Source organism: Ursus arctos, unplaced genomic scaffold (assembly GCF_023065955.2).
Source record: "Ursus arctos isolate Adak ecotype North America unplaced genomic scaffold, UrsArc2.0 scaffold_11, whole genome shotgun sequence".
Lineage (NCBI taxonomy): Eukaryota > Metazoa > Chordata > Mammalia > Carnivora > Ursidae > Ursus > Ursus arctos.
In genome coordinates, this window is record NW_026622775.1 from 32,338,631 (window position 1) to 32,366,057 (window position 27,427).

At 37.0% G+C, this 27,427-nt stretch overlaps 1 protein-coding gene across 5 annotated transcripts in view; it reads right to left on the bottom strand.

The window, feature by feature from the left end:
* Positions 1-27,427, bottom strand: part of INPP4B (inositol polyphosphate-4-phosphatase type II B) — a 738,855-nt gene that overhangs the window by 335,842 nt on the left and 375,586 nt on the right. For all 5 annotated transcript variants that reach the window (XM_057310095.1, XM_026499399.4, XM_057310094.1 and 2 more), the window contains 2 exons: positions 21,247-21,455; positions 19,159-19,203 (listed from right to left, as the gene is read on the bottom strand). In XM_057310095.1, coding sequence (XP_057166078.1) covers positions 19,159-19,203; positions 21,247-21,337 — 136 coding nt within the window. In that variant the 5' untranslated portion in view covers positions 21,338-21,455. The remainder of the gene's footprint in view (positions 1-19,158; positions 19,204-21,246; positions 21,456-27,427) is intronic.

Below are 27,427 nucleotides of genomic sequence, written 5' to 3' on the forward strand. Positions count from 1 at the left end.
AAAAATGTTTTAAAATCTTTTACTGGATTATTTGTTAATTTCAGAAATCATAGGTATTAATATGTTGCCCTCTGTGAAATCAGATGCATACTTACACTTGTTAAATATACCTTGGAGGGGCGCCTGGGTGGCACAGCGGTTAAGCGTCTGCCTTTGGCTCAGGGCGTGATCCCGGCATTATGGGATCGAGCCCCACATCAGGCTCTTCTGCTATGAGCCTGCTTCTTCCTCTCCCACTCCCCCTGCTTGTGTTCCCTCTTCGCTGGCTGTCTCTATCTCTGTCGAATAAATAAATAAAATCTTTAAAAAATAAATAAATAAATAAATAAATAAATAAATATACCTTGGACTAGGCACTTCCAAAAAAGAAGCCAAAAATAACAGAAGCTTTATATGTTGTCTGCCCCGCAGCTGAGCTACATGTAAATGGTCAACTCACGCTGTGAGCAGGGGTTTAGGTGGGGGGTTAGTGTTCCTTTATATAGAGAGCGATGGCTCACAGGGAAGCATTATCTTAACCCCTGAGATGTCCCAATGGCTTATGGAAAGGCTTGCTCCTCTGCTCTGTATACTTCCTTCATCAAAAAGGAAGACTGCACATGCTCATAAGTTGTCTTTTCCTCGCAATTAAAAATAAATGTTATAGCTAGAACCCAATATAGCCTGATGGAAGCATACCTTCTCCTTTGATGAAATCTTACCCCTTGTACCCTCTGCAGACTCTTCATAGAGAAAATGGAAGAGATAAACCCATGCCCCTCAAGGGCAAAAAAGGCCAGGGCACTGAGGATGGGGGATCTTGAATAAAAAAGCAGCCTTTTACAAACAGGGCTTTAGGGAAATAACCATTTGGCTTCTAGGCTCCCTCAACAGCACCATACTTATCTTACCATGGCTAAGAGGATCACCCGCTTCCCCCAAGGCTGTGGGAAAGACTCTTGCAGCCTAGAATACAGTTGGTTTTTTTAAATTTACTTCTCAAATTCTTTTTGTTCGTTCAGGTTTCTTATAAATGTCACATATATATCTTTCTCCTTGTACTCTAGAAAATTAGATGCCACTAATCAACTGATAAGCCAATTTGGGTTATGTTTCCAGTCCAATAAATTACTGTGTACTCCATTATATGGTTTCACAATTACCATCCTATACCAGTGATTAAATCGAGATTATACAAATTTACGACATACATTTAAAAAATGTAACACTTAAAAAGCTGAATAGCCTCTCTTTCTAATTGCTTTGCCAGTATAACACGTATAAAATGCTTTCCTGTTTTTAGTCTCTTCTTCCTTTCTGTTCTTTATTCTTCTTTTCTCTCCAGAATTTTGAGACAACAATTTTTTGAAGCCTAGGCTGCCAACCTCTACAATTCGGATCCCCTGGGTGGGTTCAGAAGACAATACCGCTTCGTTCCCAGGACACTGCATTCCATGATAATTCAGTTGTGTGCAGTAAAATGGCAGAATGCACACTGTCCCTGCTTCATATTAATATCCACAAAATGAGAATTTCCTAAGTAGTTGGGAATACTCGATTCACTTTTATGTATTTTCCGAAGACTGCTTCTTAGAAAACTGTGGCTCGATACCATACTGACTGATTACGGCCATTAACGTCTACAGTCTATGCACATTCAGTATTCTCTGTAGAACCTCTGAGAGTCTTTAATTCATTGAGTCTAGCATTACATCTTGCAGGCCTGTTCATTTTAGCATATTTTCAGCTAATCAAGGCTACTTTCTGTAATTCTTCTCATTTGGCATTTTCCCTTTGTGTTCTCTCTTCTGCCATCTCAAATTTCCTCTCCAACATATGTTTCTCTCATCACTCTGAAAGATGAGGTCATTGAAGTCATCACTGTATATTTATAAGACTTGGGACTATTAGGGTCAGGAGCACATCTCTCCTAAGCCACCACAGCTTTTCCTTCAATTAAGCAGTTGTTTTTAAGTCCTTACAGAGATAAAACAAAAATGTGTTATTTCTCCCTTAACTGTTGTGTGGGAGATGTTAATTAACACATACTCCCCTCAAGAGTATGTGAACCATGCATAACTGCCAACATCAGCAATATTTGTTCGAAAAATAAAAAATATATAGAAGTTGGCATAAAAAGATTAGAATGTTTGGAACTCTTTCTCTTTTCCTTTTTTCGTTTTATTTTGTCTTTTAAGGCAATGAGTTAAAAAAAAAAAAAAAAAAAAAAAGGTCCCAAATTCAAAATCAGGGCCTGACTCTTCAAGGAGGAGAAGTACTCCCCCATAACATGAACCAACAGTATTAATTTAAGGTTTTAGAAAATAAACAATGTTATTTAGAAAATAAACAATTCAGTGTTTAAGGTTGAAAAATAAGATATAAATCTAAGGGGTGCCTGGGTGGCTCAGTCAGTTAAGTGTCTGCCTTCAGCTCAGGTCATGATCTCAGAGTCCTGGGATCAAGCCCAGCCTTGGGCTCCCTGCTCAATGGGGAGTCTGCTTCTCCCTCTGCTTCTCCCCCCTGCTTGTGCTCTCTCTCTCTCTCTCTCTCAAATAAATAAATAAAAATCTTTAAAAAACCCACAAGAAATCAATGCGTGCACACACACACACACACACACACACACACAAAGAAAGCAAGTCATCCTAATGCAAGAATTCTTTAGACATACTGAAATAATGTTATATTTTTTGCTCCAATACTACAACCATAAAACACTAATCTCATACAAATTTTAAAGTTGTTTTCATTTAAGATAATACGTGAAGCATGCAAAGAAGATGGGGGTTGCGGGGCAGGAAACAAAATGTACTGCATACTTGCTACGTGTCAGGTAGCATTGGGCTTAAACTTTGCTTGTGTTAGCTCATGTCCAGAACGACAATGTGCCTGGTGCTGTCTCATTGTTCCACTAAATTCTGTCTCTCTCTCTTAATTTTTTTTTTTTTTTTACTAGTCAGTCAGATTTGTGGATCACAACATGTGACTCAAGGATGAAGACCATATTTATTGAATTGTTTTTTACCAACAGCAGAGTATTCAGCTGTCTAATTTTCCCCCCAATAACGTCATCCTGCTCTGTCTCGTCCTCTGCACGTTCAATGGTGAGTTAGCTTTGTAACAAGAATTGTAAGACTCTCAATACCCTGATAATAGAACCCAAATAAAACATGAGGAAGCGATGAGACTAATGCCTTAGGGAGGAAGCAGATGACAGAGTTATTGAGGAATATAGGCAATAATTTGCAAGAGGGAATTTAAAAGATTTTGTTATAGAAACATTGCTTTAGAATTCTTGCTACACTGAGATTTGAGCACCACTACTCCTAAATTTCATTATAACTGGTTCAGTTATAAATTAGGTTAATTTCCTTCATGTAAAAAGCTGGATTCACATTGTAGGGAAGAAGGTCCTGATATAAATTTTTTTTAACTTTTCCCCCATAACAGAATAATATACAAATATATCATACCACATCTTATGCATGTCTCTGTGTGTGTTAAATAAAAACGTGTTGGCCTTTTAAAAGGAGAAAAAAAATGGCTGAGGAGATGAAATTCACTTCCTTAGTGTGGAACAGTATACATATGAAAATAAACTACCCACTTAGTACCAGTTCTGAATTTAAGTATCATTGAAGAATCTAGAGAGAGAGAAAAAAAAAACAACCTCTTCCTGGAACAATGGTGCTCTCGGGAAATGCTCTTTGATTGTCTGTGCTCTGGAGCAGTGAAGATGCCAGCTGTACAGAAGACAGCACATTTGCATATAAAAAGAACAAATTTGGTTCAAATCGCTTTTGTCAGTACCAGAAGACTCCCATTCTCCAGCTTGTCCCCAGCTCCCTCAGCTTCTTTTATGTCAATCCTCAGAAAATACTATTTTGTCTTGTTTTCGTATTACCTTGGTGATTGAGACTCCATCCTCAAGCAGCTGAATTACACACAAGTCTGTGCTCGCATCCCTTCAAGTTTTGATATCCAACCCTACATGCCGAAAGCCCCACACTGGTCTGGCATCATCACCCGACACTGTATTCAGACTGGGCTCTCTGTGTGCAAGCTCCAAATCCACGCTCCGCTTCAGAAACAAGAGCTTGCAGCTTTCTGTTGCTCTTTTCAGCAGGAACATATGTGCTGCTTAAGAAAGGATGAAAACGTTGTTCCAAGAATGGAAGCAGGTCCCTCTGAAGACTATAAGAAATACTCTAAGTCAGTTAATGGAAGTTTGTAGTGTTAGAACTAGGATAGCAGAAGTCAGAGAAAACAATGCAGAGAACAACCTTAAGCCTTCTACCTGCCCACAGGCCAAGATGACGACATTCTTCCAGGACTATCAGTTCGACAGGGGAACCAACAGGATTCCTATCCGGACAAGCAGAGGGTCCATCAGTGCATCCAGAAGGGCATGTGGGTTAGTAAGGAGTGGCTGCCTGCTTCCCTGTTTTACCTCCAAACCAAGAGATGTGGCCAGTGGGGCTGGTGGAGACAGTTACAGGAGGGGTGGCAGGAAACTCAGAGCCCGAATTACCAAAGATGGATGGCGTAGAGAAGTGCACTCAGAGCTGTTGAACTCTAAGGACACAGAATGATTGATGTCTAGGAGGTATTTGGGAGGACAAATAAAGGAAATAGGGTCCTGGAATGTTGCCTCCAGGGGTTGATGGTCTCCTGAAAGAGTCCATTTGTTTGGGCAGGAAGTAGCATGCAATCTGGAAAGCAGTTGTTCAATCTGGACATCTTTACACATAACACATTGACTCACGCTCTGGCTTTCACCAAATCCTGAATGAGGCCATTTTTAGACATGTTTTCCCAAACCAAAATATTTTAGCGGAGTTGCATTGTATATATTACACTTAAGGCCTTACATTTTAGGAGGTGGTGCTAAAATTAAGGTATTTTTTTAAATTTCAGTTAATATTATTTTTTATAAATGTGCTGCGCTTAGTATCTATATGTGGAATTAATCATTTTTTAATGAAATTGTTGTCCCTCTAATGCCAAATATTTTATAACTAGATTAAAAGCATTAAATTAAAGCCTTACATAAATAGAAAATAAGAGGGGAGAAGGAGGGATGGGGGGAATAGATTGTCCTGAGGGGGTAGTTAGCTTCTTGTTTTACTTGTCTCCATCTAAAACATCATTTGGGGGCAGGAGAGTTTTGAAGAGCTTGAAGAATGTAACTCCCCATCTTTCTTGAATCTCTTGAGTCAATCATACATGTGATTTTCCTGTAGAGAAGAGAAAATCAAGCTTTCGGGGTGTCAATTCTCCCATCACAAGATCGTTGACTCACAGGAAATAAAACAAGGTTTTGGTACAGATAAGCTAAAGCTAGAAATGACTCGCGATCCAGGAGACACAGAACACGAGAAAGAAGACAAGTGAGTATGTGTAGGTGAGAAAGCAAATATGGGATAGTCTGAGGGCAGGAAGGGTCTAATTCTTCAGAGCAAAATCCACAAGTTAACACTATGTGGAAAAAAGCGTAGATCAGACCATTTGAAAAGTAGGAGATAGTGGTTCTAGGAGAATCAGAATTTGAAGGAAACAAAGAGGATACTTCTTCGAAAAATTGGGATCTCCAAGGACAGCAGTTTAAACCTAAAGCTGAGCAGAGCTCCTGCTAGCTGACTGAAGAGCCTTAGCTATACAGGAAGTTTCAGAACAAAGGAGAAGTAGTTTACACTACTCAAAATAAAGAAGAACCACCTTCTCTACTCTCCCAGGATATGTGGTACACTAGATAAGATAATATGAGACACCTTCTGTTTGAAGGTCTCCTTGACAGTTCTTACTTTCTTTATGCACTAAACCATCCAAGGTTCCCGGTCATCGATCCCAGTCCTGACCGGGTGACTGGATTTGTGATGGAGTCTCAATATTCTCATCTGGAAATGGGGAATTATAGTTCTTCTCACTGAGTGTTTGTGAAGGTCTGATTCAATACGTCAAAAACAAGATGAATTTCTAACAACGCACTAATAATATATTTTTCATTTTCACACATATTTGCTCAAACACCTGTGAAATAAGAATTCTAATCTACAACTTACCCATGAAGAATCAGAATTTAAGAGAGGATAAGGGATTAACCCAAGACAATAAATAGAATAATACCGTCAAGTGATCGCTTATATATCTAGCACCATTCTTAGTGCTTTAAGTACACTACCTCAGATTAATCCACAAGGCTCCCCCCAATAAAAATGAATTGCCTAGGGTCACACAGGTAGCCAGTAGCAGAATCAGGATTCAAATGCTCTCAGGATGGCAATGCAGCCCATGCTCTCAAATGCCGCCCTTGTATTGCTTTCTCTCGGTTTATGTAGTATAGACCGAAATGTAAGCTCAAAACTCTAGACCCAGTGCATTTCTACTGTTTTAGTTGACTGTTATGCTTCTTGCTATTTGTTTATGTATGTTCTTACGAGCATCTCTGTAAGAAGATTGCTTGCTTCGTGATGCTGTCATAATACCAGAATCTTAAAGTGACTTTGTGAAGAACTTTAGGCATAAAATTCTACACGGGTAAGTAATCACCAGCTATACAGTCTAGTTACCGAATGCCCTTGTTCAGCTCAACCTATGACTGATTCTTCCTGTCAGTTCTTTCTAGAAGAACTCCAAGGGCAATAAGGCTCTATCCCTCCTAAAACATAATTTGTTAATAACAAAATATCAATGGTTAAATAATTGTATTTATTAATAATTTTAAAATGAGTTGCTTTTTACAAATAATTGTGTTAACAATAATTACAAAACATTTAAAGGGCATATCTAAGCATATACATTTATTTTATGACAAAACGTGAGAGGAAAAAAGCAATGGCGTTCATGGATGCGTTCAGTTCATGGATATTTATTGAACATCTAAATGTACCCAGCATGATTCTGGGTGACAGTTTCACAGCAGTGAACAAGAAAGAAGTTCCCTATTTTATGGACTTCTTCTAGCGAGACATGAAGTTTAAAATAATAATTTAGTGAGAATTTTAAACAGTGGGTTAAACTGAGTGTTGGGAGAGAGGGTGGATCGAGAAAAGCTTCTCTGATGAGGTGACGTTTGAGCTGTGACCGAAAACATACCAAGAAGCCAGCTTAGAGAGAACAACAAATGCAAAGACCCAAATGTTTGGCTTGTTTGAGAAGCAAAAAGAAGACCAAGGACGATGAATAATGAGCTAGAAGTTTGGCATAAGTATGGTGAGAATGGTCTGCTCCTCAAGATCCTTATGGAATATGCTAGGGTATTTCAACTTTATTCTAAGTGAAATGGAAGTCATTAGAGGATTTTATCTAGGCAAGTGAAGAAATCACTTTGATAGCTTGAAAAGACTACTCCGGCTCTTCTATCAGGAGGGGACCATGCAGAGGCAAAAGCAGATGCCAGCTTCCCATGAGGACCCCCCTCACTGGCCCCAGTGAGAGCTGTTAGCTGCTCAGAATTGAACCACAGCAGTGGCAAAGGAGAGGGTTGGTCAAATTCAGAAAATACTTTCAACACAGAAATTATAGAACTTGGTGAGGGATTTAATGTGAGGTTAGGGAAAAGAAGAATCAAGAAAGGGTTAAAATTTGGGGACTGGCATAATTGAATGGATGGTCATGCTTTTTATGCAGATGGGCATTATGAAGGAACAACATTTTGGGAGGGACAGGAACGGGAATCAAGAAATCAGGTTTTAATTATCTTAAGTTTAAAATACCTCCTAGATGAGCAAGTGGAGATATTTACCAGCCAGTTGAAGATGGGAGTTGGGGGCTCCATGGAATAGTGAAGGCAAGACTTGGAAACAAAGGCCCATAAATGTGGTTTAAAAGCCATGGATTGTGAAATTGCTTAGAGGGAGAGGGTATTTAAGTTTTGTGTGGGGATAAAACTGATAACCTGAATTTGGCCAAGTTTTGACCTGGGAATACCGTTTTTGCTTCAACGGACTTCTGAGACCTTACCACTATAGATAACAGCCAAGAACAATCTTTTGTCCTTGGTAAAGTAGAGGTAATAGGAGAGTAAGCGGCAGAACACTTAAAAAGCTTTGGGCTTTCTCATGCCTGGTATAAGACCACAGGCAAGTCACTTAACTCCTCTGAGAGTCAGTTTCTTCCCCTGTGAAATGGGCATAGCACCACCTTGGCCAACTGCAAAAGGTCAAAGCTCGAGTAAGAATCATTTGGGAAAAAACTCAGTGGGAATGTTAAGGGACTTTTCTTGAATCCTGCGTTGCACTCTACTAGGTCTCTTCTCTTCCCCACGGCATGATTCCCAGGCGGCCTAGGATACATTTGGATACCATCTGCTCCACAAGAAGGCTGACTGATCAATTTCCGTCACACAGACAGCAGCATCAGGGGATCTTGCTCCCTTACAACCTCCGTGGCTTTCGACTTTATGCAAAGGAAAACCACCTAATGAACAAAGCCCCTAGGTAGTCCTGATTCCCCAATTACCCGTAAGTAGCAACAGATGCTGCAGAGGTAGACCTGTTCCAGTGACCAGCCGCTCTCAGTAATGAGACAATGGAGGGAAGAAAGTAATTAGGCAAATCACACAGAAAGAATAATAACTAGATGGGGCATGTTGATCATGGATAAAAGACACAAATAAAAAAGGTGGAAAGGAAACATTTAAAAAAAAACCTCTAATTTCACAATTTGCCAAATCTATGTGAAGAATCAATTTTGGCCTGTGAAGTTAGACCTGGTGAAAGACCTCCTTTAATTGAAAGCACCTATGGTATATTACTCAGAAAGAAATGTGACAAGGATAGATATACTTTATCACAACATAATTCAATTAAATGATACGGTTGCAGCAAACAGGGAGTGGGAAGAGAAGTTTGATTCTCATATACTTCTCCTTTATTAATGATGTCACATATCTCAACTCCCTGAAAAGGCCAAACTAGAATCTAGACCGGTGTCAGTATGACAGGTTATATTCCAACTGCAGGACACATTCAATCTCGAGACTCTAGAAACCACTACCCACACAACAGTCCTATTAAGAAGCTCTAATTGGTTCATTTTCTCTTCTTCCAGTTAAATCCCTAATGATTTCAGCAGTACAAAAACATAATGCCGGTCTTTGATAGCCTTTTATTGTCTTCTTTTTCCCATTCCTGCACTTTTAATCATCAACCACAAAGAACGTGGCCTTTGGAGTTAAAATCTATATTCTTCCACCTCCTAGCCTTATACCCTTGGGCAAGCAACCGAATTCATCTGTGAAACATGAATAGCGAGAAGCACCTAAAGGGTCAGTTGTAGAAGCAGAGATAAAAAATGAAAAGGATACAGCCTAATACCTGGCACTTAGAAGGAGTTCAATAAATGATACCAATTATTATTCCAAAAATAGAGTCTTGACCTCCTGCTCAAGGAAGTACTCATTGAGTACTCACCCAAGGTTATATTCAAAATAATAAATCTTAACCAATCATTAAATACATGTCAGATACTAGTTTAAGTGCTTTATGTACATTAACTTATTTAATTCTAGTAAGAAACTTATAAGGTAGCTACCAATACACTTCCCATTTTATAGATAAGAAAACAGAGATTCAGACTGTAATTTTTCTAAGGTCAAGTGGCTAGGTGGTAAACAAAGACAGGATTCAAATGCTTGCAGTTGGCTTCACACTCCCATCTCTTAACTGGTGAGATATATTGCCTCCCCACTCAGACTGTAGACTGAAATCTGAGCCTGAGATGCAAATCCACTTCTATTAGTTGTCTATTATTTTGTTGTTGTTGGGCTGTTGGTAAATGGTTGTTCTGAAAATGTCTCCTCACAAGTACTGCTCATTAACTGATGTTGTCAAAATTGAGATAGCTTAAAGAAAGGGAAGATTCTTCCGTACGCAAACTCTGCATTGGTAGGCAGTTGTCGGGGGCACAGCATGGCTAAGCCTTCTTTGAGTTTCATCTAGCATAACCCCAAAGCCAGTAAGACTCAATTGTTCCTGATACCCAAATGCAATTTGCTAGCTATAGACAATGTGTAAAAAGTTGTGTTCATTTAGAATTTTTTTTTTTTTAAGATTTTATTTATTTATTCGACAGAGATACAGACAGCCAGCGAGAGAGGGAACACAAGCAGGGGGAGTGGGAGAGGAAGAAGCAGGCTCCTAGCAGAGGAGCCTGATGTGGGGCTCGATCCCATAACGCCAGGATCACGCCCTGAGCCGAAGGCAGACGCCCAACCGCTGTGCCACCCAGGCGCCCCCATTTAGAATTTTAAAACAAGTTTCTAATAAATGTGCAATGGTTATAAAATATTGCAAGAGAATTCCTAGAGCCTTAATTTGTTTTTGTTGTGGGATTATAAGTAATAAAGAGGGATATGTAAGTGAGCATTAAACGCATCACCTTGGAAAATGAGCTCTAGGATGTTGTTTCATGAAATTTGCTACTCCCTTTGCCTGAATTGTCTCTTGTGTCCCTCCTAAACCAACTGAAATCTTGCTCATCCTCCCATTTCTGGTCCAAGTGCCACTTCCCCTGAGATGTTGTTTCTGATTCCACAGTTGTATTTAATTACTGTTTGCACAGTATTTCCATAGTTGTTGGTGTGTGCCCTTATTTTGCCCTTACCATAATCTGCCTAGCATTCTAGTTGTTTGTCTCCACCACCTCCTAGAAATTCATGGAAAGCAGGAATTAATAAGAAAGGGATATAGCCTGGTGGTTCAAAGCAGGAGCTTCAGAATCAGACTTGGATCCCCCCCCTTTTTATGAGAGAGAAAGAGCAGAAGTGGGGGGAGGTAGGGCAGAGGGAGAGAGAATCTCCAGCAGGCTCCATGCCCAGCTCAGAGCCTGATGCAGGCCTCAGTCTCCCCACCCAGAGACCATGACCTGAGTAGAAATCGAGAGTTGGACACTTAACTGACCAAGTCACCCTGGCATCCCTTCAACTTGGATCCTGACTTTGTCACTCAACTTTCGTAAGATCTTTGGAAAGTTGACCATTGAGAATTTTACATTTTTTACCTCTCAAATGAACACAATATAGGAGAGCATGCTCTGTACTCAGATTCTTTGGTTCAAATCTTGGGCTCATTTTCGACCTTTTTATGCCTGTTTCCTTTCCTATAAAACAAAAGTGACTGATAATAGAGCAATTACCTCATAATTAAATTGTGAAAATTAAAGTAATTAATTCATGTAAATTATCGAGGACAATGTATGGTAAACAAACACTTGATAAATGTAGTTATGTCTAGTGTTATCACCTTGTGGAGTTGTGGTGAGGAAAACATGGCAATCTGTTTGTAAAGAGGTAACTACCATTTCATAATACCATGAGTATCATAGAGTCTCAGAAAATGGTAGCTACTCCTGTGCTATGACTGTGATCCCAGCACTTTGCACAATGCCTTGTCTTTAGACGGTCCCCCGCAAATTATTGTTCAGTGGAAAACCATGTTTTATAAGGAAAGTATCATACTGTAAGAATCAAGAGATTGGCAATCTATGTATGACGAAGCAACAAAATAGGACAAGCACAGGTCTGATCTAATTCTTACTAGGTACTTCTATTACTGCTGGAAGATGATCTTACAGCTTATAAGAAGTAATATTTTATCAATAAAAATTAAATACAAAAATACACCTCTGTGCTTGGTATTCCCTTTAGCTGGAGCATCGTACCATGAATAGGGTAAAAAGATTCAAGAAGATAGACTAGAATGTTCCATTTTCCCAATGGAGCTTTGAAAAAGTCAGAGCTTTATAATCATTTATAGAACACAGACCAGCAGGAAAGTAGAAATGAACATAGGAAAGAATTGGTAAGTTTGGCCTCCGAAGATTTTTTTTCTTTTAGAGAATCATATAAAACAATTCCTGATTTATAGCCATTCATAAAGTATGAATGGACCTGACATGCAGGTTAATGAAGGCCCTAGCAAGCTATAAAAGCCGTGTCTATAAAGAGATGAGACTGTTTTTGTGCAGCTTGTCAGTCCGAGCACATTTTAATACACATTTCAAATTCTGAACACAGAAAACTGATCACATAATTTACATGACTTTCTGGTTTTTGCTGTTGTTTGTTTGTTTTTTCTAACCAGGCTGTGAGAAATATAGTGGCTCTATAGACAAAATCCAAAAGCAGTACACATAACCTTATACGTGATCCAACAGTAGAACAAAGTATTTAGAATCAACACCCTCCTGGACAAAGGCTTAACTACCAAATAGGATAACTTCTCCTTTCTGAAAGCCACTCCAATATTTGAATTTACCTACCTAGAGACATCTTGTCATTGTGCCATAACATAATGTGGTGATAAAACTGAATTTTAATTACTGAATTCTAGGATGGTACATGTCATTTACCTAGTATAGATGTTTAGTGGGTTGCATATCCACAAGACTGTTTTTTTTTAATCCTTCATTTCCACAGAAAAAATAGTTTCCACAAGTGGTAAATTTCAATTTGCCTATTTAGTCACATTATGTATGGCAGAACTGGCATGGCTTACAGAGTGAATGTGAAGTTAATTTCTTATAAAACACTTGGAATCACTAATTTTTCTATATATACCACTATTCTAAAAGACCAGAAGTAGATGAATCAAGAATCAAATCTGAAAACACATTTCCCATTTTCTCTTCAAGGAAGACAAGATGGCTGCCCTTTCTATATGTAACTTGGTATAATAATAAATAAGTACTTAGTGTATGCTTTTTGCATGTGTGTTTTCTGGATTTGAAGTCTTTATCTTGTTCCAAACACCAAATATCTACTTATGCTGCTCTCCTGGTCTAAAATATAATTCCTCCTTTCCTCTTCCTATTCTTAATCCTATTTTCTTACTTGAAGAATTGATTTTAGTTAGTCTTCCTTAGGAAGCCTTTTTTGACTACTCCTTCCTATACTAGTTTGATCCTTTACACAATCTCTTATATTCTCAGAGACCCTAAAAATAGCTTAGCTTTTAAACGTCACGTAACGATTTCAGGAGTCTTAGTTTGACCTCTCTAATTATGCAATGAGCTAATTGAATATAAAGAGCAGAATTTTACTCCTTTAGCTATGCCCCTTTTCTTGTTCAGCTATTCTGGTTAACCATTTTTTTAAAAATGGCAACACCTGATTGTGACATTTAAATGGGCACATTGCAGAGATTTGGGAAGATAGGAGAAAGTATAACAAAGGAAATTAGAATTCTACTAACTTGTCATAACCACAGTTAAAGATACTCATACCCATTCTTCCAACCTTATTCTTTTGTACATACAAAGAGAGTTAAATAAGGGTCATGTTGTACGTGTAGTTTGTTATTCTGCTTTGACAATTTTTATATTCTCTTGTTTGATAAAATATCCCTCTGACGGATCGTTCTTATGACTGTATAGTACTCCATCTTAAAACTATATGTTTCCTTATAAAAATTAAACAACACATGTTGATTGACTCTTAAGTAGAGAATAAAATACAGTGCCCTGTACTTTCCTTCATCCATTCTGAATTTGAGGTTTTAGCAGAAAAGTCAAGAAATGAAATGATAAAATGGAAATAGAGTTAACTATGTCTGAAAATGTATGATGATATGTGACCATTTTGAAGAGATAACAGATGCATTTCTACATTGTCTATTATTGATTTTTATCTGTGATAGCTTTCACTATATCACTATGAAATTATAGCAGTTGCTATAGCCTTATCGATTTTAGAGAAAACTGAAAAATGAATCAAGGCTCTGTTAAATAATTTGAGCCTCAGATTAGTCTGATTTTATATACTAATAAAACCTATAGGAGGAGTTGATACATTTTTTTCAAGAGGAAAAAGTCTCTGGAAAAAATTATCCCATAACTTAAATATGGATTCTTAAAAGATAAAACACCTTTACAAAAGGCAAGGGATTTAACTGTCTGTTGGCTTTGAACCTTCTCTCTCTCTATCTCTTGCTCACTAGAGGCTTGGCAGCACCTAATCGCCAGGGCTGATCCTATTACCCTGCGGTTAGGGGGTGAGAGAGACTAGAAGAGGCCATGGGGTCAGGATCTCACTGGATCAGTATTCCTTCTAACCCACAATTGTCCTGCTTTGACCTTGGCATTCTTGTCACCCAGTAAGTGGTTCTTCACTATCCTACCATTTCCTCTGAGGCTTTTTTTTTTTTTTTTTTTACTACAAGACCAGATCAGCTCCTAACTTGGTTTCATTCCTGATCAAACCAGCAACCCAATTCATTACCCTTGAGCCCCAGTATTTCCATTCCTACAACCCTATTACTTGCTGCACAAATATTTACTATAGCCAGGCCCTCTTGCTGAGAAAGTCACCTGGGTCTTATGTTCAGTATGGGCACTTTCTAAATAAGTGTCCATATCCTAAGTTCCTTCGGATACACAGAGGCCTTCTTTGGTCTCTATATCTAAAATAGTTCCTCCATCTCCCAAGTCAATTACCTCTCCCCCAAACACGTTCTATACAGTTGCTCTGTTTGCTATCTTCATAGAACTTAACACTACCTGAAATTATTTACTTACAAGTTTTCTATGCTCCCAATACAATTTGTATGAATGAATGATTTGTATTGTTAGAGATTTCACTCCAGCATCCATGTCTTTACATTCCTATCATAATTGACACTGAGGCTGTTGACATGCCTAAAATGTGTCTTTTGATGCACCGTTATGTCTGGTCATTGGCTTCCATTAGGTATCAGCCATCAAGGTATAAACCATTTTAAGAATATCGCTTCACAGTGTCAAATAAAGAACATAAGGACTACATGCACACACACACACACACACACACACACACACACACGCCATCTCTCCTATTTTAATATACATTAGTGCCTATTGTTTTGGATTTATGATATGTAGTATCCACATAAAATATGAAAACATACTCATAAGTATTCTATTGACTTTGGAGCTAGTAAATGGAGATATATAAAAGTAAACATTATAAGCATAAATGAAAGGATAAACTTAATAAATGGTTAATAGTTCTTTTATATCTTTGTCAAGATTAGTCTTCTCTATATATTTTCCACAATGGTTTCAAAAGAAATGCACCCAGATTTTAAGAAGTGACTCTCTTCTTTATTCTTTCTTTCTTTTTTTCTTTTATTTCCTTATTTCTTTATTTATTGTAGAGAGGGAGAGAAAGAGAGAGGGAATGAGCGGGGGGAGGGACAGCAAAGGAGACCAGCAGACTCCCTGCAGAGCAGGGAGCCTGAGGCAGGGCTCCAGCCCAGGACCCTGAGATCTTGACCTGAGCCAAAATGAAGAGTCGGATGCTTAATTGAATGAGCCTCCCAGGCGCCCCATGATCTCTCTTTTTAAATGCTTACTTTGTTAAAATAAAAACAATATTATTAAACTGTAAGAAAATCTGTGTTCTCTTGGGTTTTTAATTATTTCTCTCTTTGTGGACATAAAAAGGGTAGCAACACATTTAAATGAAACAATGAAAAAGATGTGGAAGCAGGGTTGCAGATATAAGGGTGAGTTACATAATTTAAATTCAGTAAACCATTGGAATGCAATGGCAATGGACCTGAGATACTCACTTTTTCAGTAAATGCTGAACTTGTGTTATCAAGACATTTTTAATCAATTAACTTGCCCAATTGCCTAAGCATCTCCTACCTCATTTACTTGAATAAAGATGTAGCAGAGGAAATTCTGCCAGACACAGTGATTTTATAATGGCATACAGACAAGGCAGAAACAAATCCTCAATGGAAAATATACAAAGCAATATGACACCTAGGAAATTAGTGAAGCTGTTTTCCCAATTTAAAAGCAAGACCATTGAAATCCTCAATTTATTTGAATATTCTGGCAAGGAATCAAATATCAAAAATCTATTTGAAAAATTAGGTGGAACAAAAGCCTTCTACTTTGTTTAATTCTTTAAAAAAGTTTTTTATTAAGATGCCTTATTTTTTTGATTAAATAAATATGCATTTTTTAATAGTGATAAAAAATACTTAGGAAACTATTATTCTCTCATTATTATGAAGTTAACTAGTTAGCAGGTGAAGTCTTAAAGAATTTGTGGGATTTTAAAAAAACTCAAAGAGAAAAGTATCAAAAAATATACAGTAAAACCTACATGAGTTTAATTGTAATGTCCTTGAAAGAGTTTTTAAAAGGCTTTTTTTTTTTTTTAAAGAAATGCTACAATTGAGGGTTTTAAAGTGCTCAAAAGCATAACAGTTTGGGGAATATATCTTCCAGGATCAACAACAAAATTTCCCGAAGACTCTAAATAATTTCGTTTACTTGTAAGGCATTTTTTTTTTTTTTTTGCCATGTGATAAGATAAAATTATCTGTTGTTAAGAATTCTAGTGGTTTTTCTGAATAAATATGAAAAAAGAAAAGTTTTTTTAATGGGAGGAATATTATTATCAATTAATTCTCAAAGCTGCTCATCTCTTGGATCGATGATTTAAAGCCAGAAATATAAGTGACGACAGCATTGCTACTGAATTTGACTGGGCTTTCAAAACAAAACAAATATAGCTAGGTCTTTGAACAAGACAGATAACTTCACTTGAAAAAGAAGATACATATTTGCCCTAGGCACCCTGTCTCTTGAAAGGTGGCCTCCGTGTTTGACTAATAGCCTCTCCTCTGATTGTCTTTGCCTCCTTCAGATTTCACCTTGTTCTCCAGGATGCAAATAAGAAGGCTTTATCTGTGTTTTGAAATACACTAAGTTACTCTAACAAATCTTTACTCTTTGAAATTCCAGTAAAATAGTAAAAAAATAATTCTTCCCTTAAAAATGAGAGACGAATAAAGGCTCAAGTAGTAAGAGTTACAGTGAGTGAAGAGGCTTGTTTTGCTACTCAGATCCCTTTCTGAAACAAGTTCTTTCTATATCTGACACCATCTGAGAACTCTCTAGGAAAAAAAAAAAAAGTATAGCTTTTTGGTGATACCACAGAAGTTTCTTGAGTTTTCACATTTTTGTTTCTTAATACCTGGGAAAAGAAAAAATCTAGAATCCTTAACGTAACAGCAACTTTCAGCTACATTTGTAACAAAAATAAAAATTTTTTAAAAATGAATTCTACCAAAATCTAGAACACTGACAACACTAAGTGCTGGTGAGGATGTGGAGTAACAGAAGTTCTCATGCATTGCTGGTGGGAACGCACAATGGTACTCGCACCTTGCAAGACTATTCGGAAATTTCTTACAAAACTTAGCATACTCTTACCATATAACAACGTGCTCCCCCGTATTTACCCAAAGATGTTGAAAACTATCTGTACACAAAACTTGCATGCACCTTTATTCACAATTACCACAATTTGGAAGTCACGGAGATATCCCTTAGCGGGTGAGTGGACAGATAATCTGTGCTACATCGCAGCCTTGGAACACTACTCAGTGCTAATAAGAAATGAGCTCTCAAGCCACGGAAAGACATGGAGGAAACTCAAATCCGCATGACTAAGTGCAAGAAGCCAATCTGAAAGGGTTACTGTATGATTTCAACTATATGACATGCTGGAAAAGACAAAACTAGGGAGACAGTAAAAAAATATCAGTAGTTGCCAAGGGTTAGGGGAGAGAGGGCTGAATAGACTGAGCACACAGGATTTTTAGGGCAATGAAGATACTCTGTACGATACTTTAATGATAGATATATGCCATTATACATGATCCAAATCCATAGAAAGTACAACACCAAGAATGAACCCAAACGTAAACTACAGACTTAGAATAATAATGATGTGTCAATGGAAGTTCTTCAGCGGTAACAAATGTACCACTCTGATAGGGGAAGATATGCATTTATGGGGCCAGAGGGCATATGGAAAATCTCTGTACTTCCTGTTCAACTGTGCTGTGAACCTAAAACTGCTCTAAAAATAAACTCTATTAGAAGAAACAATAAAAGCAAAAAAGTATGTATAGTTATTATCTCGATAAGTTACACTTCAAAATGTAATATTTTGAGCAAAGGATATAAATTTGACATCTATTTAATTATATAATGAAAATATATATTCCTGGAATAATTGAGACTCCAAACCACTAAAAACTACCATAGATAGTAAATGTACATATTTCGATTTGCCCATAACTTTATAAAACATGTATATTAATATATAAAGATTTAGATACCTGGTCTCAGAATAGGAAATTGGATACCTGTATGTATGATTCTATAAAACCTCATTGCTTTCAAAACATTTTAGAACCATAAGAAGAAAAAAAACCCTCTCTAATGGTTCATATGAACCATATTTTACCCTCTTTAAATACCATTTTGCAGCTAATTCCCTAATGACATTTTGCAGTCATACCGAATTCAGACACAGAGCAGGTCCCACTCACTAGCTAAAGCAGTGGATAGGCCACAGTGTGTACGTTTTTAACTCATCCTTGGACAAAGTTACAAATTTCTACATGTGACAGATCTTTAAAGTTGCTTAAGCAAGTCAAAGTTTTGAATTATTGCTAAATTCTCAAATACTAAGGATCTGTCCACAAAATCAAGATGGAAGAGAAAGGGGATTTTTGAGTATGTGACATTGAAAAGAAGAGGCAGAAACCTCGTAATGGCACAAAGGAAGACTACATGAGCCCAGTCTCTAGCTCAAGGAGCAGGTAAACACATGGATTTCCAGAAATGTTGATTGGCAGCAAAGTCCAGTCACTGTATTAGGATGAGGGCTGGGCATCAAATCTGTGGTCAGCTGACCTGGTTAAGAGGCACAACTCTGCCACCACTGAACCCTATACCCTTGGGTAGTGAACTGACCTACTCCACAGCTCTCTCTCTTTACTTACAAATGGGGGGAAGTGACATCACATAGAATGAGTTTTTTTCCCCCTCAGCTTTGTTATTTTTTTTTAAACTGAAGTATAATGAATATAGTGTTGTATTAGTTTCAAGTATACAATATAATGATCCAATAATTTCATGACATTTGTCAGTGCTCATCATAATAAGTGTACTCTTAAACTTTTTCATGTATTTTACCCATCTTGTCACCCACCTCAAAATAACACCTTAAAGAACGAAAGTTTCTTATAGAACAATGTTCATAAAAGTTTGTAAATTATATAATGATATAAGCAGTGATATAATGATATATGCAATCTAAGGTTGTAAACTATATATACAAATTGCTCTTCTATTTATTACTATAAATCAGATAGAATTCCTTACCAAGGATGAATTCTAACTGTGGTTCATTTGGAGTCTTCTGAATACCTATAAATAATGAGTAGAAATTCAGATTAAAGATATTTAACTCATAATAATAAAAAATATGTCAATACATATTACTATGCTTCACCCTGCCCAGGTCGTATAAATACATTATTTGGCAGAAAGATTTAACTTAGTTAATTGTTCAAATTTATAAGCAGTTGGTTCTCAGGGGAGGACATAATCTTTATAGCAGAACTAAATATGACTAAAGTTTTGACTGATTTACTTAGCACTACAGCTATAAAGAAACTGAAAAAACATATTTTTGCAGCTTTGACACATTTAAAAGGTATTTTTCAATTGTTAGTTTCTCTTAGATGCATGTAAACAAAGGCAAAACCTTAAAAAAAGATGACCTCACAAAAGTACTCTCTTACGAAGATTTCTCTTTCAAACCACTTTGGCCTGCTGTAAATAGCAAATTATTAATTATAGAGCTATGCCTAATAAGGTGATGAAAGACATTATGGTGGTGGTTATTATGCCAAATTCCTGATAGCTCAAACCAATGTTCTGATAAATGTTTCTATTCCTTTTTTCTTGATTCTTAAGAAATCTAATAACATGGCTAAATGATTTAGAGTGAAGTGGAGAGAAAGTCTGAGAACAAAAGTAAGGGCATGGGAACATGCAATGGTTAGAAGGTAGCAAGTTCAGGCTGTGCGGAGTGATAATTTGCTATAATGTGATAATGTGGATATCTGATGGCCACACACAGCTCAGGGTCTTCCTAAACAAAAGGGGATGAGAACTTTGATGCCACTTATTATAACTCATGGGTGACCAAAGAAGCAAAACTAAAATTTATGTAAAAATAAACTATTTGGTAATAAATGTAAGAACATTACAAAAATAATTTTCTTGTTTATTTCTACTTGTACATTTACCAAATACAATTTAAATTTACTACTAATATATTGTCAGAACCACCTCTTTGTATAAAAACCATCTATTTTTTATTTACAAGGTTAACACTTTTTTTTTTTAAGATTTTATTTATTTGTCAGGGAGAGAGAGAGAGAGTGCGCATACACAAACAGGGGAGAGTGGCAGGCAGTGGGAGAAGCAGACTCCACCCTGAGCAGGGAGCCCAGTGTGGGACTTGATCCCAGGATCCCAGGATCATAACCTAAGCCAAAGGCAGATGCTTAACTGACGGAGCCACCCAGGCGTCCCCAGAGTTGACACTTTTTTGCATGGTAACCATTTATTTTTTTCTCCTGCTGACGTTTAACAATATTATGGTTAAAAATTTTACACTTTCCAAGAGAGATGAGAGTGACAATTATTAGTTAGATTTCTGTTCATTTCAAATAGTGTAGATTTTTTAAAAAATTATTAACAACTGCTGTAAGCTTTGACAACCAAATTTCTTAGAAAATTTATCCAACCAATACTGTTTTCTAAAGACAGAATTCATGCTGAAAAATAAAACCAAAACTCTGGAATTTTAAGCATGAGAGAAAACATACAATTCTTCCAATGATTTTAATTACTTGAGTAGCACAAAAACCAATTCTAATGCCCAAATGCAAATCTTGGCAAATCTCCATGCTTGCTCTATTTATGTGACTTTGTGCTCTCAGGTATAGCAGTGACAATCTACATGTCTAGGGTAACCGTTGTACCCTAATGCTTTCAGATTTTTTTTTTTATTATTTATCCCTAATGCTTTCAACTTATATGCTTTTGATTTTAAAGAGAACATTTCTATGTTCAAAAAATAATAATTTCACATGATATTATATAAATGCTAAATAGGTTTACTTGAAAAGTATTTATTAGTGCCTTAATACACATTCAAGAACTTTGATTCTACTATTTGATAATTAACCATTTCATAGGCTATCATCTATCTCACTCAAGATAAAAGATGAGAAGCACATCATAGACACATTATAACAAAATAAATAGTGCAAATGAAAAAAAGATAATTTCATGGCATTTGTTAGAACCCAGGTTTCTGTGATTACACATGCATGTGTGTTTAGTTGACCTAATCTGCATTTTCAGAGAGTTACAGAGAGGGGAACACATACTTACTTGTGAACTGGAAGTCCCCAGTATCACTTGCCTGGGGTGTGGGAAGAAAGTGCTGGCCTTCTTCTGATGCTCCTTCCTCTTTGATTTCCATGATCAACCTTCACACTTGTTTAATCTTCCAAATTTTCGTGTCCAAATATTATTGACAATGATTCTGGTTTAATATAGTTGTATCTTCACATTAAAGGCCTATATTCCACTCTGAAATTCTGCATTTAGGAAATAGTAACAGCAAAAATCTCAGTTATTTCAGAGTTCAGTATAAAGAATTAAAGGTAGGTAGAAACTACAGATTCCCTCCTGCCTATCTCACTTTTATGTCCAAGATCAATCCACCCAGTGAACATGCCATAAACTCTAAGTTAAATGGGTATTCTCTAGGCAATTATTTTATGGTCATATGAGGGACTTGTAGATTCTGAAAGGTGTATTCTTTCTCTTCTAGTTCATCCTGTGAAATAGTAGATAGCTCGGGGCGCCTGGGTGGCACAGCGGTTAAGCGTCTGCCTTCGGCCCAGGGCATGATCCCAGCGTTGTGGGATCGAGCCCCACATCGGGCTCCTCTGCTATGAGCCTGCTTCTTCTCTCCCACCCCCCCTGCTTGTGTTCCCTCTCTCGCTGGCTGTCTCTATCTCTGTCGAATAAATAAATAAAATCTTAAAAAAAAAAAAAGAAATAGTAGATAGCAATAGGGGCTGCTAACTTAATATGCATCTAATTTAGCAGCAAGAGCAGATAGCATCTTGTCAAGGCATTAGCATGTTTTGCCAAGGTGAATATTACTATTATTCCTTCCATTAGAACTACACTTTCATGCTCATCTCTCCATCCACCCTTGTTAGAACATTATCCATGAGCATGTAAAGATAATTTGGCATGACACTCTTCTTCCAATATGAGCCAACAAGTTGTACAAGAGAGTTTCCAACCTCATCATTATCCATAGAGTCTCTTGCTTCTCTTCCTGATAAAGTTTTAAATGGTTAATGATCAGAGTATATGGTGAAAAGAATGAATAATAATTCTAAAAAGCTAAAGCTCAAGGGGAAATGAAAGTAACAGTAAGATGATGAAAATCAGCAAGGGGGAAAGAAATCCTCTCCAAGAATGTAATACCCTATGCAGAAAGCCTCCAATAGCTTCAAATTCATTTTGATATTTAGCCTGATATATAAGACCAAGAATGAATTAGGAAAAAAAAAATCAATGTTGTTTTAAATCAAGTTACCACCTGAATTAAAATGTATAAGAAATCTTTAAATGTCTTACAATGTTGTTTAAAGAGATAGTGACAATCAAGTTTGGTTTGGAATAATGATTTGGTCTCCAACTTCACTAATCCACAGCCTTAGTCTTTGTTGTTTTAACAAAGCAGCTTCATTTGTAATTCTGCTCTGGTTTTTAAAGATCATCTGGCAAAAATTAAATCCAGAAAGCATCTTGAATCTTTAGAAAATATTATAATAAAATTGCAGATAAATACACATTGGCTTCTCAGGATACAACCAAGAATAAAGGCCTGGGGTAAAGGGCCATTGTGCTATCAATTAGACCAAATCCATCAATTTGAAAATTATATTTCGAATTAAGATAATGCTTTTTATTTTTTTGACTATTTAAATTTAGAAGTCTCTTCTGATAAGGACAGACGCATATTCATGAAGCCACATTCTATGACAAATTCATTAGCATTAGTGGGATAATATCTATGGAAGACTGCCATGCATGTGGGACTTGGATACAAGGACTTTGTTAACTTCCCTATACTTCTTCACCAAAAACTCAACCCCCAATCTTTATCGGTTATTTTAAAAATTGAAAAGGAGACCTAATTAAGGCAATATGGGTAAATTCTAGCAAAACAACAGCTCAGCACAGTATGGTGAATAATTAATAAAATAAATGTCAACTTTCTGTGTGAGTGAGTGTTCATCTTTGGGTGGATGGAGAGGACTTAAGATGCCTACACACACTAACATGGTCCCATTATAGGCGTATCTCACCCATTCAAAACTGAAAAATAAATTCAATTGCACAAATGAAGCCAAATACATAAGATATGGATCATATGACAACCCGTTATGATTTTATTCATTTTCATTCTACCTTTGTTGCATTTGAGGACAAATTTCATGTTTGACACCTATTACCAAGGGACATTCCTCAGAAGGAATCAGTTATATTACTAGAAAAGCTCGAGAAAACCACTGCACTTTCTAAGTGGTAGATACAGCATTTACCTATGGTTATGGTTAAGTACAATAGTTCCTCTTCTGTGTCTATTTGGAAATTTTTTGGTTTGGAGATATTGCACAAGAATAGATTTAAATTTTTACATACCACAAATATATTTTATTTTATTATCTTTTTCCACAAATGTATTTTAAATAGTCGGCTAGAGAGACTAAACTTAATTCTTAGAGCAGAAAGAAGCCACATTAAATATACCTACTGTAAGAGAGTGACATGATTATATTAGATTTTTAGAAAGTTTACTGGATGTCAAAGTAGAGAATGTACTAGAAGGTGGAAACGTAATAAGGAAACCAACTTCCTTGGAGGTTATTTTAATATTCTAGGAAAATAAAATAATAAGGAGAATCCAGGTCAAAATAGAAACAGATGACTAGAGAAGAGAATCTGCAAAAAAAATTTACTAAATATGGTAAAAGGCTATTAAATGGAATTACCTAGCCTAAGTAATGGAATTAGATACAATTTAGAATTGAGATGATGAAAGACAGGAATTTCAGGTAAAAACTAGTAAATCATGGACCACTAAACTATCCGGAGTATAAAGAAGGAGGGATTTTAGTCAAGGATGAGGAGTTTAGTTCTAACCATGTTGTTTCTGAAATGTCTTAAAATATTTGGAAAACAGTTGAATACATGAGTCTAGATTCCAGGAGAGATATTAAGTCTAGAAAAGTATGTTTTTGGAAATAATTGGCTATTATTTGAAGTCAAAGAGATTCAAGAAGTCACTGAAAGCAAGTGCATGTAGTGAGAAAAAGGGATGACTGAAGACTGAACCTTAAGACACAAAACCATTCAAGGGAGCAAGAAGAGAGGTTAGCTGGCAAAGGCACTGGCAGTGATAGGAGGAGCAGCAGAGAAGAACCAAGGGAACAATGTCATCACTCTACTTAATGGGCGTTTCTCAAGTAAACAAGGTCATTAAATTAAGAGACGGTAGCTCCCAGCCCTTCTCAACCAGAAAGCTTGTTTGAGAAATTGAGGCTACCCTGCAGTGGCACCTTCTCCGCCTGCCCAGGCAAGGGAGCCAAGAATATCTTCTGATGACAACTCCTGGAAGCTTTGCAGACTTATGGTACTCAAGCTGAGAGTCAGGCAGACAGAGCTGATCACCCCCAGAGCAAAGCCACTATTAGTTGTGGAGTGTTCCAGTGCTACATACAGACAAAGGGATTAATTCACAGACAAGGCTGAGGTTAGCTCTTATTTCTCTCAACCAGAGAACCTGTTTGGGAAATTGAGAGTAGCCTAGAGCGGCCCCTCCCCCTACTGGCTACCAAGGGAGCTGAGATATACTGTAGAGAGTGTCTTCCAGCTTCACCCAATCTGAAGGGCTGGCACTTCCAGGAAGCTGTGCAGCCCCGTGGCACTCCAGCTGAGAGGTGGGCAGGCAGAACCAATAATTTCCAGAACAAGCCTAGTGGCCATGTTTAGTCAGGAAACTTGGGGGTGGGGGTTGTCTTGAATTAAAACAACAAACAAAAAGCTTTATGGCTTTAGAGCTGCTTCTCCCACTGCTCCTGGGAGAGAATCTGATTTATAACCCCACTTATCTCTGAATACAACTTTCAGCCTGTCCAACCAAGAAACCTAACTAGAGCATGTGGGAAGCTGCACAGCTCATTCAGGAGTCCTATATACAGTGGTACTTGAACAGACAGCACAGCCTGTGGCTTCCCCTATCTGCAGAGCAAAACCAGTTACCTCACCGGACCAGGGAATTCAGTGCATACTCTGGCTTGATTCAGGTCCCCAAAATAAATGATAAAGTTCCTGAGTCCCATCCTACTGCCCTGCCAGGGAAGGGAAGTCAATTCATAGCTCTACCCACTACCAAAATATTGAACCCAGTCCTGACCATCTAGTAAGCCTCACCAGAGAATCCAGGCAAGCATGGAGCCCATCCTACAGCTTCAATTGGTTAGGGAACAAAGCCCATAATACTATCCAACTGTTTTCAGCCCATGGCACCCACTGCACACCTTCCCTTCAGAGTTTGCTCCAAAACTGACCATAATAGCAGGGCCCACCTGCCCAAGGACATTACCAGAAGACATACCCAGAAACCCAAACAAAGCTGAGTGTTGAAGAGCTGTCTCTACTAAAGAAAACTTTGAAGTCTAGAAGAGGAGCCCAATTATTCAAATAAACAGACAGAATTAATAAGGACATAAGATCACACACACACAAAATAAAATCAGGTAAAATATGATATCACCAAAGGAAATTAATAAAGTACCAATAACCGATCCTAAATAAATGGAGTTCTATGAACTGTCAAACAAAGAGTTCATAATAATTATCTAAAGAAGTCAAGTGAATTATAAGAAGATACAGATACACAACTAAATAAAATTAGAAATACAATGCATGAACACAATGAGAAGTTTGATAAGGAAATAGCTACCAACAAAAAAGCAATTAAATAGAAATTTTAGAGTTGAAAAATACAATAACTGAGCTGAATAACTCAATAGAGAGTTTTAAAAGGAGACTTGACCATGCAAAAGAAAGAAAAAAAAAATCACTCATCTGAAGGATAAGACATTGAAAATTACCAGTCAGAGAGGGAAAAAGAAAAAAAGAATGAAAAAGAGAGAAGAAAGCTTACATAAAATATAGAATAGGATAAAAATAAACAATATGCACATTATGAAAATGCCAGAGAGAGAAGAGAAAGAAAGAGAGACACAAAGTATATGTAAAGTAGTATGGCTGAAAAATTCCTGAACCCGGGGAGAGATATGGACATCCAGATCCATGAGATCCTAAAGAGGTTAAACTTAATAGGGTTACACTGAGACACAGTATAATTAAATTGTCAAAAGTCAAAGACAGTGAAAGAATTTTAAAAGCATCAAGAGAAAAGAGAGAAGTTACATACAGCACAACCCCCATAAGACTAATAGCAGATTTCTCAACAGAAATTTTTCAGGCCAGGAGAGAATGTGATAACATATTCAAAATATTGAAAGAAAATGACTGTCAACCAAGAATTCTATACCTGGTGAAGCTAACCTTCAGAAACAAAGGAAGAAAAAAGAATTTGCTGGCGAACAAAAGCTGAGGGAGGTCATTACCACCAGACCTGCCTAACAAGAAATGCTGAAGAGTATTCTCTGAATGAAAGTAAAAGAACACTGGCTGCCTGGGTGGTTCAGTCAGTTAAGCGTCTGCCTTTGGCTCAGGTCATGATCCCAGGACCCTGGGATCAAGCCCCATGTTGGGCTCCCTGTTCAGCGGAGAGTCTGTTTCTCCTTCTGCCCACCTTCCCCACTCATGTGCCCACACACACGTGTGCTCTCTCTCTTCTCGCAAAAATAAATAAATAAAATCTTTAAAAAAAAAAGTAAAAGAACATTAATTAACATCATAAAAATATAAAAAGTGTAAATCTCACTGGAGATCTAATGATAAATATAGAGTCATAGATAGATTCTGCAGTCTGCCAGTAGTGGTACATCATTCACTTACAAACCTAATTAGAAAGTTTAAAAAAGTAGTTAAAAGAATCATAACTATGATGATCCCTTACTAGGAACACTATTAAAAAAACAAACAAACATGTAAATTGTATCAGCAATAGCCTAAACTGTGAAGTGGAAGAGAAGTAAAAGTGTTAGTTTACAAACCCTATTGAAGTTAGGTTGTTATCAGTTTACGGTGTTGTAAGTTTAAGATATTTTTATATTTTTTTTAAATATATTTTTAAATTTAAACTTAAGATATGTTTAAGATCTTTTAAGATTTTCCACCACAAGGAGAAATCCTGTAGTATTTACTCAAAAGAATATGACAAAAAAGTCAAAGCATACAAATACCAAAAAACAAAACTCAAAAAAGACTACAAGATAAAACAAAAACAAAACCAAGGAACAACAGATCTACAAAACAACCAGAAAACTATTGACAAAATGGCAAAAGT